Here is a 14,904-nt window from a genome sequence, read left to right as displayed (position 1 = left end):
TAGCCCGGCTAGCTCAGTCGGTAGAGCATGAGACTCTTAATCTCAGGGTCGTGGGTTCGAGCCCCACGTTGGGCGGAGGTGTTTTAGGCTGAGACTTAAACAGTCATAGTCTACCCCGTGCTGAGGACCCTAAGCCAGATGTGTAGATGTGTTAGACAAATAACTATAATGTGTTGCTTCTTTGAAGGCTGACAATGACTTTATGAGTTTTGTTGTACATTTTCCAAGTCTCCTGTAAGTCTGTAAACCTTTATGTTTTATTTACATGTAACTTGTGAAGCTGGCCCTTCAGTTGTCAGGATGGCCGAGTGGTCTAAGGCGCCAGACTCAAGGGTTGACTCCTTCCTAAGTGAATGGGACTTCTGGTCTCCAAATGGAGGCGTGGGTTCAAATCCCTCTCCTGACAAGAATTTTCTTTCTTTTAGCGATACAGATATCTCTCTTTTTGTTTCTATGTAAAACAAGCTTTCCCAAAATATACGCATTTAGTTGCCTGCTATCAGACAGAATCGTCAAGTGATTACACTCTTATGTCCATCTTCAGTCTGTACTAAGGACTCTAAAGAGAAGTGTTCAGCCATCAAATCAGTTACCCGTGGATTTGTTGGACAAAAAACTGCAATGTGTTACAGCCTTGAAAGCTGACTTGTCTTTCTCAAAGTCAAGGAAGGATTCTTAAATGGCCTAATTTGATGGATGCTTTGTCATCAACCCCCCCCCCCCCCCCCCATTTGATAACATTGTACAACAACATTAGAAAGTCTCAAAATTATCACAGTACCCTGAAACCCCCTCAGTCTGCTGAGGGTTAATGAAGTTCACCTTGGGACACTTGTTAGCCTGTTCCAATGTGTGTTCACTGAATGCTAGGAAGGACTCTTGCCTTGCCTCTGCAGGATCCTTCCTTGGGAGGACCCGTCCTCCCAAGAGATCCTTGACTTTGAAAAACACCCAATGAAAGCTTACTTTATGGGTTTTGTAGTAAATTTTCCAACTCTCCTGTAAGTCTGTAATCCTACAAGTTTTTTTTTTACATGTAATTTGTGACACTCGCTCATCAGTTGTCAGGATGGCCGAGTGGTCTAAGGCGCCAGACTCAAGGATTGACTCCTTCCTGAGTGAAAGGGAATTCTGGTCTCCAAATGGAGGCGTGGGTTCAAATCCCACTCCTGACACAGGTTTTACTTGCAGGCTTCATTCCTCTTGTTTAGCGATACAGATATCTCTCTTTTTCATGAATTCAAAGGTCTGGACCAGGCAATATGTATAGCGGACTGACTGGACAAAATAATGAGACTATAAAAAACGGCCTAATTAACTGTACAACGTTGACTGAGCTGCACAGATGAGCTGATCAGGTAGCAGACTGTGTCACCAACACAACAAATCCAGCAATATTTCGGAAAGTATACCCACAAAATCCAACCAGGTGCAGGTTTTCAACCCATTAGAATTAATGCAGCTCCGAATTCTGACCCATTTTTCACTCAGAAGTAGCCCGGCTAGCTCAGTCGGTAGAGCATGAGACTCTTAATCTCAGGGTCGTGGGTTCGAGCCCCACGTTGGGCGGAGGTGTTTTAGGCTGAGACTTAAACAGTGATAGTCTACCCTGTGCTGATCACTCTCCCATGTGTTGGACATATAACTATGATGTGTGACTTTTGTCATATATTTTTTAGAGTCTCCCATAACTCTGTAAACCTGTGAGTTCTGTTTACATGTAACTTGTTAACTCCAGTCTGAATTCTGTGAAACTGATGTAGAATGATATTGAGATACATGTTGATTTAGAACAGCTTTAGTATAATCGTCTATCTTTTCTGTTGCAGTTGCCATTGTTGTTACGACTCCTCATTGGTTTAGGTGCACCCCCTCCTGGATGTTGCACTGATTAGCTAATCCTCCTGCGGCGCTCATTGGATCACTTTTTTTCAGCCGTTGTAGACAGCAGCTGTTCTATGTTACAATGCCAGACGAATCAGTATATTCAAACTCGGTCACGAGGGCGGATTCAAAGGTCTGGACTCAGGCAATATCAGGTTTGCAGTGAAAACAGTGTGTGCAGAGCAGACGCAATGTCGTTTTACCCTGTAACTTACCTCAGCTCCTCCTGGTGATCCCAGAATGCCCCCAAGTAACCTGGCAGACATGCTTTTGGTTCACTGCGGGTTATTTTCTGGTCAGACATGGCTAGAACACCTCAAAAGTGGGTGGAAATATGGCATCCTTGCTACTGCTACAAAGCCAGCATCACTGTAGCAGATGCCCCAAAGTGATGTCCAACTTTACAAACCAGCTGACACACATTGAACTGAGGGCCTTTAGGGGCCTGGCGCCTGGGTTGTTAGACAGTAATAGCTTTGAAAGTTTGGAAAGCCCAACATTTCAGTTTCTGGGACAATAAATGTTAGATTGTTGGTACTGATTAACAACCATTTCAGACCTTTGCTAATGTTTTATAGTCCTGTTTTGCTTTTGAAATCTTACTTTGCACACAACATCCACACACACACACACACACACACACACTCCTGTTGATCTCTTACATTTATAACTCTAAATGTGACTTTTGTCTCTCTTTCCAGCATTTGCAGTGCACCATCCAGGCTCTACAAGATGAGCTCAGAATCCAGCGAGACCTCAACCAGCTCTTCCAGTCTGATTACTCAGAGTCCGGTCTCTTGGGAAACCAGCCCATCCCCCCTCAGGAAATGACAGAGGAGAACTTCCTGCGTCTCCATGGCGAGTACGAGCGCCAGGTGAAAGAGCTCTTCCTCCTGAGGAAGACTGTGGAAGAAATGGAGCTGAGGATAGACACACAGAAACACACACTGACTGCCAGGTGAAGTGGGAAATTTACTGTTGTATGAGTTTCAGGGGCCTCTTGCTGCAATTTCAGGCTGCCAGCATTTAAAGTGTGGCTTTAAATCTATTCCTTTCTTTTCTAACAGGGATGAATCCATAAAGAAGTTACTGGAAATGTTGCAGAGCAAAGGCCTGTCATCACGGGCAACTGAAGAAGACCATGAACGAACGAGGCGACTGGCCGACGCTGAGATGACCATCCACCAACTGGAGGGCCTACTGGAGCAAAAAGACAAGGAGATGCTACAACTCAGAGAGGTGTGTGTTTGTGTGACTGGCCAAGGAGAAACAAAGTGCATTCAAGCATTCCCATGTGTTTGGGTGTGTGTCTTTGTGTACGGCCAGATGTGAGTGTGTGCAAATCAAACCGTGTCATATCCCGGCAAGGCCCTTGGCTGCGTCCCCTCATGGCTCATGATTCAGTTTTAATACAACACAGAAACATCAACACACGCACAAACACACAGGAATGCACACTTTATCCCATTTTTTCTGCTTTGTCTCTTTTCAAACACGTCTCTCAGCTCTATTCACGTTTGCTGTTTTATACAACAGCTCCCTCTAGCGGTAAAAATTTGTTAATGAGCAACAAAAAATCAGAGAAGGACAGGTTTTCAAGTTGATTTTCCAAACTGTAAGTCATTGGAAAGTTTAATGAGATGATAAGTAAATGGAATAGAGTTAATTAAAAATTTGAGTTGAATGGTTGAAATTTAAATGTTTATTAATCAATGATTGATAGATAGCTTTTGCCATCCAAGGAAGGAAATTTGTTTTCTCCATCTGCACCTGAAATAACCTGATGAAGGTGCCTGCACCAAATGTTGTTCCCCATACATTCCTGATAACTACAAGTGTAGGAGACTGTGCGAGATTCTTTCAATACTATAAGCACCTGCTCATGTCTCATATGAAGCATGTGAAATGCATAAAACACATCAGGCAGACAACAAGTACACTGATGTATCAGTGTGCAAACTAACGTAATGGTTTTTTTTACCTTTTAATTTTGAAAGATAAACACAGTATAACAATATGTGTGTGATAATAATTATGTAATTGGTGTAAGTATCTGGCATAGCCCGTACCTATTCAGAGTGGGAATCACCAAAGGCTCCAAGATACGATATTATCATGATGCAATATTATTGTGATTTTAAATGTGTTGCGATATGCTGAGTATTGTGATAAAATATATTGCAATATATTTTGAATTATCACCTTTTTAAACTGTACACTATGTCCTTAAAGGAAAACTTGTGCTATCTAATAAGATAAAGTTTTCTGTCTGTTCATCTGTTAGGGACCAAGCAGTAAAGACAGGCACACAAGCTTCATTTTAGAATTTTACGGCTTTATTTAGCCAAATCAATTCATACAGCAACAAACTCTTAATGTTTAAAATACATAAGCAAAGGGAAAGTATCAACAAAAATATTACTCAGGGCCCTTTAACTAAATTGAGGTCAGCAAAACAATACAGCAACAGAAGTCTGAACTGAACAAACCTGACCTCTCGAATGACACAAAAGAAGGGGTATATATATATATATGTGTATATATATATACATAGGCTAGCCCACATAGAAATATAAGGGGGGGACCTTAACTCCATACCGTTTAAAAACCCAAAATAAACCCAACCACCAATAAAGACCAAAAAACTTCAATACTTAGAAATTATTAATACCAATAACACCGAAAACCCAAAAGAAATATACTTGGCACTGTCTGACGATACAATATTGCCACACAAAAATATTGCGATACTATGCTGTATCGATTTTTCCCCCCACCCCTAATACCTATATACAAAATAATCTGCGCTTTCTACGCAATGTGAGGAATTCACAGCAATAGTGTTTATTTTAAAGGAACAGTGTGTCAGATTTAGGGGGATTTAGTGGCACCTAGTGGTGAAGATTGCACATTGCAACCAGCTGAAACTTCGCCTGGTTAGAATTCCTTAAGTGTTCATTGTTAAGAAGGTTTTTACAGGGAGCTGAGCTATTCGCTAAGGTCCCTTTATTTCTAAAACATACGGACTGGGTAATTAAAACCAGTAAAAACGCAGTAAATAAATTAAATTAGTTTCACATCACAAATCAGTGTTTCTTCAACGCTGTTTGGCACGTCGCAGACAGGCTGCTAGCCCAGCACCTGCTACAGTATGCTCACATTTTTTCTTTAATAACTTTAGATCCAGATATTTAGGAGGTCTTAACTGTCTCTTCTTCTCAAAAACAAACAGCCTCTTGTCCCCAGGGGCTGCTAGCTAAGGTGGCTAATGCAAAAATGAGAATATGCGAATGGCCCTATCTAGGCCTGTGCTTGGTTTGTCCGTTCTGGGCTACTGTAGAACCATTGCAGTCCAACATGGCGGTCTCTGTTGACGAGGACCAACTCCCTGTGCATATATAAATAGTTCATTATATGGTAATGAAAACACAATGATTCTTACTTACAAGTGATTATGCACTGAAGAAAACATACTTATTATATTATATACCATATTATATACCCCTAAATCATACACACTGGACCTTTAAACTTTTAACTTGCCTTGTTAAGAGCCACCAGGTTGACAACTGTTTCATTTACACTGAAAAATACACAAAATAACTGATCTCAGACCAGCCTTTTATGACTGGCTTCAAATGTACTATGAGCCACAGCTGTGAGGGAGAAATATTCACGCACAAGAGCCAGTGATGCATCATTAAATGTATCATAGGCAGCAAATGACTGAGAGAGAGACGTAGGCTGGCAGATGATTTTCTTTCAGAAAGGGTTCAAAACCTAATTAGGATTATTCCTTCTCTCATAGCACATGTTCTGGCCTGTGTTGCTTCCCATTGCATCAGTGTGCTGGACAGAGATTCTGTTTTCCGACAGTGTTTGAAACAGACATCATTAATTGCAAAGCAGAAAACACCTCAGAGAAACCGGAATAAGATAACGCAATACCTGGAAGATATCAGTGGAGGTTAATGTGAAAATTACAGAAGTAAATGACTGTGGAAGTGTCTCTTGTGTATTTGTCGTGCAGACTTCCTGCTGAGTGGCTGACACTTTTTTTGGACATTGTTCATTTCACTAATTAACAAACCAGTCCTGTTAACTCCCTGCAGCCACTTTAAAACATCTCCAAAAATGTCCCTGGTGGGGATGGAGCTGATGTGCAGCTGTAAAAAATGAGACTTCTGCATGGGAGCAAAGACAGGCTGTAAATGTTACAGATAATTCAGTGGGATTTAGATTAAAAGATTAATTAGTTATTAAATTTAAAATTGCATATTCTTTTGCTGATGAGACTATATCATTACAGCCTTTCATTTCCTCCATAATTTGCAATGGCTGTATCAGTTCTTGATTTCACCTGTATTTGCAATGGCTGTATCAGTTCTTGATTTCACCTGTATGGTCATGTGTATTCATGGCATTGTAAAAGATATACAAGTGTATAATATCTTATGAATTGGTTCCATAATATCTTGCACATAACGAGAATCACTGTGACCTGCCTCCCTAAGCATAATCTCTATAAACAGTTATGTGTTTGTATGCCGAATCTGTAGATAATAGGACAACATTTCGGTATTAGAAGTGTTCCAGTTTGTGTATGTAGTCCCCGTATCTGACCAATCACGTCTGTGAGACAGGTAAACAGTCTGTGTGGAAAGGCTGAACACATTGGCTGAAATACAATCATGGAACCCATTGAATATGGTCTGACAGTGATTTAGCTTTATATTGTCTTCTTCTAAAATATTTTCCGCATTCATATTAAGATATTTGTTTATTAGCCAAAATCTTTGCCTGGATATCTGCTCGCTACAGTGGGGATGCATTCAGCCCTGACAAAACATAGCAAAACCTTAATTACAGCAGAAACAGTGGTGTGTTGAAGACCCTGATGTGCATCGCAGGCACACTGCCGTTTAATACGACAGGGTTTAATTCAGTTCAATGGAAAGGGGCTTTATTGACGTGGGAAAACTTACGTTGACATTGCCAAATTAAGTGTGGAACTAAAACAAAAATTGTATGTACATACATACATGCAGTGATTGGTGTGTCAAGGTCAGGGTCAGGGCAACGAGATTAGGGTTAAAACTAGCCAATCACAGCACAGTAGGGCAAGACTAGGCGAAACACTTCCTCCTTCACTCTCGTCATATGATGCAGGACAGCCTGCAGTGCATACATCACATGATCACAGCCTCACTGTATGACCAGTGAATGAGAAGTGCCTGACTAGCCACAGCACCCTACTGTCCTGTTCACATATGTGTGTTTAGTGGCTCCCGGCTCTTGCATTAGCTGCCTTTGTCGGCCTCTAAGTGTGTTTCCTCCAAAGAAAAGCAGTGATGCATACGCTGCTACGTCCTCCCCTCTGCTTTTTATTCCCTCCCTTTCTCGTACTCTTCCTCCCGGTCCTTTCACTCTCTTTTTGTGCCTTTATATCCACCAGCACACTCCCCCTTCTTTCTACCCTCCCGTGCTCTCACTTCATTTGACCAGTGAGTTGTGATGTGGTAACCACAGTCAGACAGATAACATTTTGTTGCATGTAGCTTAGTAAATAAGGGTAGTTGAACTTTGGAGAATTTTTCGAGAATCTGGAGAATTTTAGGAGTAGAAATATAGTGTAGACTGACCAAATTCTTGCAGGGTTTTTTGTTAGGGATGATATGACTGTATGCAGCTACAGATTAAAACTGGCACTCTGTAGCATTGGAAGACTGGATTTATTCATTTGAATGGAATTGTTTTGTTTAATTAGGACTCTTTTTTAGATTGGAGACCATTTTAGATTTCATTTGAACCTAAAGGCTTCATTAATTTAATTAGCATCATTTCAGGCTGTCAGATTCGATCATTCATTCGCATCTGAGGCTGAAACACTGTAAGCTTAGTTAGCAGCGTTCCTCACAGTTGGAAGGATGTGGGATGGACGGATCGACCCAAGGAGGCTAAAAGCCAGCGCCTCTACGAGAGGGAGACGTGTTATTCCCGCCTCCCCCTCCATCCCCATCTCCCCCTCATTCCCAGTTTCCCCCTCCATCCCTATCCCACCTCCTTTCCATGTGTCTCCCTCCTTTCAACCCTCACCTCCTTTCTCCCCCTCACGCCATCACCAACTGTGCTCCTCTCCCTCCTTCCCTGCACCTTCCCCTCGTTCCCATCGCCACCCTGTCCACCCCGTCGTCCTCCCCTCCTCCTGTCCTCCCCACTATCCCTCTTTTGTCGTCGCCTCCTCTGTCCATCCTTCCCTCCAGCACTCGCCGTCCTTCCCTGCTCCCGCTCCACGGCCTACACCAGCCGTTCAGCCTTCCCTCCATCCCTCTCCGCCAGCCGCTGTCGCCTTCTGTCCCGGCCCACGACCTTCTCCTCCCTCACTGTACCCCTCTGTGTCTCCCTCTCTGTCCTCCGCTGACCACCGTGGTGTCTGTGTCTCTCAGGAGCTGCACAGGAGATACGAAGCAGCTCCAGAATCAACGAAGACCAAGGCTTTGCAGACAGTCATCGAAATGAAGGTAAACATTTGTTGGTGATTAGTTCATGTAAATGTGTGTCTGTGCTTTGTATCAGAATCATCACAGTATGATGAATGCATGGAAGCTTGTCTCAGAAATACAAAACTTGATGCAGAAGACTACGCAGAAAGCTTCCTGTTGTGTCTAAATATCCTCACCAACGCTGTACTACACTGTGCATGCAGTACATACTGAACATATTGCATGTACTAAGTTCAAAGTTTGTCCACTGTAGAGCACAGACAAGTTGATTTCTCAACTGTTAAATGTCTCAAAATGTATCCATCACAGTTTGGGAAATAAGAAATAAATAAAACAGATCAAATTCAAGGAATTTGTTTAAGATTACGATGGCGTATTAGTGCCGATCAGATTCAAGCGTCCGCAATATTTGCGCCGATCGGAAGTCGTCGCGCATGCAATTTCCCGCAAAAAATCATATAAACATGCCGCAATTTTTAGCACAATTTCTGACAAAATTGGCCGCAAATTCAAGGGTTTTGGGCTGCAAATTCATGTTTTTTTTGCCGTGAGATCCTGGAGGGACTGCAGATTGAAGAAAAAATTCTTGGATTTCCAGAATAAGTCATAATATTACAAGATTAAAGTTGTGATTTAATTTTGTTGCTATTTATACGATGTCACCAGACTTTCTGGCGTTAATCTGCGTCTTTTTTCTCATAATTATAGTATAGTATTAAAATAAAGTTTAATCATGTAGCATTACAACCTATTTCTCAGAAAATTCAGACTTTATTCCCGTAATAAGGCAAGTTTTTTCTCTTAAAATTCTGTGAGGGCTGGGTAATTAATCAAAAATTAATCAAAACAGACATTGAGAACCTGTAACCCAACTAATCTTGCCCATGTCCGGAATTTTGTTGTCATTTTTTGACTTTTCCCACTGTGTGTGTTCCTGTACTGTCCCCTTTAAAACGTATTACTGCGTGTGTAGTCACATGACACCCTGTCCGGTCTGTGACCTGGAGTTAACATAGTGTAGAACTCCAACACTGAGCCAACTGAGCAACTTAGGAGCTTGTACGAAAGAGAAATGTCGTGTGTGTCCTGTGGAAACATTTTGGCCGAACAGAAAGAAATCAAATGAATACACTGCGGGCAAACCATTTCAGAACATCAAAATTCAATAAGCAACCATAAATAGTTCATCGTTTTTTTTTTTCTTTTAGTTATTTTAAAGTCACAAAGATTAAGATAAGATATGTACTCTTCAATTAGAAAACATATCCCAGCTTTAATAGCTGAGCATATTTACAGTGCAAAGCTTGTCAGTGAACAATTCCTAAAAGTCTCAGTTTTAATTGACCCTGCATAAATATGTCCATATGAGGTATTTGTGTAAATGTAGTGTCAAAAGATCATCTACAATCTGTTGCAAACATGCTTTTTGGAAATTTAAACACATCCTACAGCTATGTTTTTTTAGTGTGATTTTATTAAACAGTATTTTCAATATCCTGCATATACTGACATGCAAGAGCCACAAAAAGAGAAGAGGAGTTTCCTAACTCTGCCAAAACAGTTATCAAAGCTCCCAGTATAACTCTAATTGCTCCCTCTGGTGGAGGCACCTCTGTTCCTTCAATCCCTCAATCTAGCTGGTGTTGTCTTTAATATGGACTTTCTATGATCGACTTTCCAGCTCCACTTATCGTCAGAAAAACCAAAGGAATATATTTTATTATTTAGTAATATTAATGGTGCAGGTACAGTGAATCACACCTGGTCCTCTCCCTTCAACATGTGCATGTTGATGTCCTGCCAGGATGCAAAGATCAGCTCGATGGAGCGCGGCATAAGAGAGCTGGAGGAGGAGGTGAACATGCTCAAGTCCAACGGAGCTCTGAGCAGCGAGGAGAGGGAGGAGGAGATCAAACAGATGGAGGTCTATAGATCCCACTCCAAGTTCATGAAGAACAAGGTGACACAGTCACACACACACATTTTCTGCTTTTCTTTTCATGTTTTGAAAGATTTCAGGATTTCGCTCACTGGAAAATAACTCGACTTCTTTACACTTGATGGATACAACTTTAGTGTCAGGAACAAAAAGGGTTCCTGCCGGAGCCACGCTCATTAAAACAAACCAGCACTTCTGTCATGTGGGGAGACGAGACAGTTCAGGAATTCAGTCGATGTTTTCTCTCTGTTTGCTTCTTGTGCTTGTTTGAGTTGAAATGTGTTTGTTTTTGTTTGCGCTGGGTTTTTGTGTGAGGAGGTAATTTACACCTCCTTTTTTACAGTACCTTTTCTTTCTTTGATTTAAGCATTGTTAGCATTCTTAGACATTTATAGTAGAACACTAAATTTCCCACATCCGACATCCTCAGCTTTTGTTGCCTGAAATGTATTTAACACCAGGGGACTAAAACCAAAAACCTGTGTGATTTGTTAGTGAAGAGAAACCATGAACTAAGATAACTACTCACTAGTTCACATGTACAGTAGAATGGCTCACGTAAGTTTCCATCAATGGACATGTGACTGTGAAACAATATTTGGCCTGTTTGTGAGTGCACAAGGAAGCAACAGCAACGATTGAGAGAAGTGTATTCTGATAAGTATCCTTCATTTTTAGTTTAGATAAGGATTATAATATTTCATGTCTTTGTCAATTAAGTTAGATACCAAAAACATGATCTCCCAATTGATCGTATGTACATCAATTACATAACTTTGGTTACATTGAATTTCTGGAGAAAGCTTTTGTTTCTCACATGCCTTTGACTCTGTTTACAAACTTTCACACAACTCGTGCAGTATAAAGTCTCGGTTATCCAGTCGTATGCTCAGCACTTCCCAAACAGACATCTCTTAATGAGGAGGAACTGAATGGAAAGTGAGACTTATCTAGGCTCTCTTTAAAGCCAGACTCCATCGTTAAAAACTGTAATTTTACCTCACTGAACACAGGAGTTGCTGGTCTATCACTGCCTTGATCATTTACTTTGTTTGTGTTACTGTGTGACTTTGGTGAAACCAATCTAAGGGTGCTTTCAGAACTAGAGTTGTCTTGCTTTGGTTGTATAATTGCCTAGAGTTGGTTCGTGTTCTCACGGCAGCATTTACAAGTGGACTAGATCAAATGCCTTGTGCGAGAGAGCTGCTCTTGATTGGTCAGAATTTCCATGTGGGAAAAATCCAGGAAGTAAACCAAACGTTGAAGAAGAGTACACTTGAAAGATAAATGTGACACTTTGTAATGTCACAATGGAGGGACAACTACGCAGGTTGATTTTAGCGCTGGTCATTGTGGACTTTACATTTTAGTCAAACCATACAGTTTGAAAACGAGGCGCGGCTCCAACTAGAAAACAATGTTTTGATGCATTGGATGTGCTGAATGTGCATATTAAGGCAGTACAGGAGGAGGTGCACATTAATAATCCTCCAGGACTGTAACATGCTCATGTTTAACCCAAACAATGTGTCATGTGACTGCAGTTGGTTCTCACGTTCTCACCACAAACGAACCAGACCTAGACCACCTCTTCAAGAAGGTCTCAGTCTGGTTGTTTTGGTGTGCACCTGAGTGCGATTGCTGTGCTCACACCTGACCAAATGAACCACACTTAGGGGGCAAAATAACTTGAGTTCGACTGAACCGAACCAAACAGGGCAGGTGTGAAAGCACCTTAACCCCTCAAAACAGCAAAGTCACACAGTAACACAAACACATTAAATGTTGGAGGCAGTGGTAGACCAGCAGCTCCTGTGTTCAGCGAGGTAAAATTACTGTTTTTGTCATTGGAGTCTGGCTTTGAAGAGAGCATAGAGAAGAATTACTTTAAGTTCAGTTCCCTGTTGGAAATGGCTGTCTGTTTGGGAAGTACTGAGCACACGAAATGTTTCTGTTTTTGGACTCTTCGTTCACCGTGCTGGCATGTGAGAAATAGTTTTCTTCTTAAATTCAACCTAATACAGGATGAGTAATTGATATACAAATGATTTTTGGGGAGGTAAAGATCCCTGGAAACCTCACACAGTTAAGAAATTCAGGACTATCCATGAAAAACATAATTCTCACAGCATTATTCATTCCTAAAGACCCATTTCTTTAACAGGCTTGTATCATTTAGCAGCTTGTATGAAAACCTTAAGCCTGTTAGGTTTTCATATTTCACCTGATTCATGGTGCTAAAGTTTGACATAGCCATTAAAACTGCACCACTGACTGACTCACAGGATGTACAGTAGGTGGTTTTCATGCACTGTTTCAGCATGCGAGGTGTTTGTGTATGCCGTATGTGGTCAGTGTGGTCAGCAAATGTGGCGGCTGATTGTGTTGCGGTCATGGTGACGCCCTCCTCTCCTGCCAGGTTGAGCAGCTGAAGGAAGAGCTCACTCACAGCCAGTCAGAGAAGGAGGAGCTAAGGCAGCGAGCCAGTGAGCTTCAGCGGGAGGTGTCCGCAGTAAGAGACGCACCTCTGTCTGTTTGCGCTGTCTCTTTTAGTTTCATTGCTTCTTGATCTCTTGCTCTTTCGTCTCCCAGGTTGACTGGTGAATGGCTGCTGCTTGAGTAGATCCCAGTAGAATCCCAGTAGTGTGTTCAGGCAGCATGAAACAACTTTAACTCTTACAATGCTGTGTGTGCTATTTGTTCATATAAACAGATGAGGAGGTCTTTGCTTCCCATTCTGTCTATGACCAATAATGTAATGTTTGTTTCAAGCCGTCTGAACTACAGTTACAGACTTCAAGCTGAGAGCCCAGCTGTGCTACAGCCTGCATATCTCTAACCTGCTTCTCTTTCTTCTTGCATGAGGTTTCTCTCAACTAGTGGCTTGGATTAGTTTGCGGCGTTTTTTATTTGACTAATTCTCCTGTGTGGTTTGGGTCCATTCTTTTTAGCTGTCATGTTAAATTCACTCCCAGTCAGCTCAATGAGATGCTAAAGGTCACTTGTAGACATTAAACTGTTTTTCCTTTTAATTATTTTGGGATAACTGAAAGAATCGACCCTGACCCTCTTGTACAGTACAACACAGTAGTTGGGGAGTACACCATATGTATAAATGGGTTTGTAATACTGTACTGACTGTGATGTGTGTCTAATTTTTGTTTGCTTTCCAGGTGATAGATTAGAAAAATGGCTTGTTTTTCCTTTTACACAAAATGTCCTAAAACTGACACAGTGGCCCTTACCGTAAAACTTCAATTAGTAGCCCAGGCTATTATTTGCTTAAATGACTGAAATCAATGGGTCTATATTAGGGACAGGCGTGTACTGTATATTTGAGACAGGCCTTTAATTTCTTTCACACAAAACTGTTGCTGAGCAAAGATCGGGAAATATAATCAAATTCTTTATTTGATCGGTGAAGAGGGAGCTGAGCCAGAAGGCAAAGCTTTCGATTTACTGGTCCATCCACGTCCCAACCCTCACCTATGGTCATGAGCTCTGGGCAGTGACCGAAAGAATGAGATTGCAGATACAAGCAGCCGAAATGAGTTTCCTCCGTGGGGTGGTTGGGCTGAGCCTTAGAGATAGGGTGAGGAGCTCTGACATCTGGAGGGAGCTCGGAGTAGAGCCGCTGCTCCTTCCTGTCGAAAGGGGTCAGTTGAGGTGGTTCGGGCATCTGATCAGGATGCCTCCTGGGGCACGCCCTGTCCCACTGGTAGGAGGCTCCAGGGCAGACCCAGAACACGCTGGAGGGATTACACATCTTATCTGGCCTTTTCTGTACTTTGAATGTAAATAAGGTGCCAGAGTGCATAGAAAAGCATCAAAAAAGAGCTCTGGGCTGAGCCCCAAATGGCTTCAAATTTCAGAAACACCTCTGCGTACACCTGACTTGTGTGAGGCTGCTAAAACTGGCTTAGCCTTCTGATAAAGATTAGTGAGAACAACACAGTGAATGGTTAAATACGGGCATTTTTTTATTATATAAATTGATAAGTATTATAGAATGGTCCAGGGACGACGTTTTTCTGTAGAGTGACATGGAAGTTAGCGTCACCCTGGTTCCCTCTTCAAAATGCCTATGGATTTTTTTCCATTGGATTTTGGATTATTGCAGAAAATAAGCTCTGTGCCAACCAAACGTTTATTATATGTTTTGTTCATTAAGATAATCTAATCTTCTTTATGATTTTTGAAGCCTAAATGCAATCGGCAGAAGTAAAAAGCTAACATTAGGCTATGAACAAACTATACCACGGTTGCATGATTTAACTTTGCCACCCCAATAATGCTGTAAAGCCGTGTTCGGTGTGATGACGTAGTCCGTAGTCTCATTTAGCCACTTGTTAGCAGCCGCCCTTTTTAAGACACATAAAAGCTTCAAAGTTCAGAAGTGAGGTATTTACTGATGTATTTTATGTTGCAGAAGAAAACATGTAAGTCTCTCAAACTCTTGTTAACCACAGACCTTAGTTCAGGCATCTAACCAAAAACCCCAAAAAACCTGTTGACTTTGAGACAAAGGAACATTCCTGGGCACTCTATTACTGCTTGTCTATTAACTGAACTCTGTAA

General features: G+C 41.6%; 1 protein-coding gene and 4 non-coding genes across 8 annotated transcripts in view; all 5 read left to right on the top strand.

Moving 5' to 3' along the window:
* The window catches only part of LOC126385035 (ELKS/Rab6-interacting/CAST family member 1-like), a 211,662-nt gene that overhangs the window by 44,444 nt on the left and 152,314 nt on the right, over positions 1 to 14,904 (top strand). For 2 of the 4 annotated variants that reach the window (XR_007569391.1, XM_050036530.1), the window contains exons 5-9: positions 2,586 to 2,842; positions 2,952 to 3,123; positions 8,331 to 8,405; positions 10,192 to 10,347; positions 12,746 to 12,838. Coding sequence is in view for 2 of the 4 variants with exons in the window: in XM_050036530.1 (XP_049892487.1) it covers positions 2,586 to 2,842; positions 2,952 to 3,123; positions 8,331 to 8,405; positions 10,192 to 10,347; positions 12,746 to 12,838 (753 nt within the window). In the remaining 2 variants the exon portion in view is untranslated. The remainder of the gene's footprint in view (positions 1 to 2,585; positions 2,843 to 2,951; positions 3,124 to 8,330; positions 8,406 to 10,191; positions 10,348 to 12,745; positions 12,839 to 14,904) is intronic. The other 2 variants (XR_007569392.1, XM_050036531.1) reach the window with 1 other exon arrangement.
* Positions 3 to 75, top strand: trnak-cuu (transfer RNA lysine (anticodon CUU)). The gene has a single exon. It is a non-coding gene; the product is annotated as a tRNA-Lys (tRNA).
* On the top strand, positions 295 to 406 carry trnal-caa (transfer RNA leucine (anticodon CAA)). The gene is made up of 2 exons: positions 295 to 332; positions 361 to 406. It is a non-coding gene; the product is annotated as a tRNA-Leu (tRNA).
* On the top strand, positions 1,064 to 1,175 carry trnal-caa (transfer RNA leucine (anticodon CAA)). Its single transcript has 2 exons — positions 1,064 to 1,101; positions 1,130 to 1,175. It is a non-coding gene; the product is annotated as a tRNA-Leu (tRNA).
* trnak-cuu (transfer RNA lysine (anticodon CUU)) lies at positions 1,497 to 1,569 on the top strand. Its single transcript has one exon. It is a non-coding gene; the product is annotated as a tRNA-Lys (tRNA).

This window comes from Epinephelus moara, chromosome 23, assembly GCF_006386435.1.
Source record: "Epinephelus moara isolate mb chromosome 23, YSFRI_EMoa_1.0, whole genome shotgun sequence".
In the NCBI taxonomy this organism is placed as follows: domain Eukaryota; kingdom Metazoa; phylum Chordata; class Actinopteri; order Perciformes; family Serranidae; genus Epinephelus; species Epinephelus moara.
Note: the sequence above shows the minus strand (reverse complement) of the source record. Positions and strands in the feature narration are given on the sequence as shown.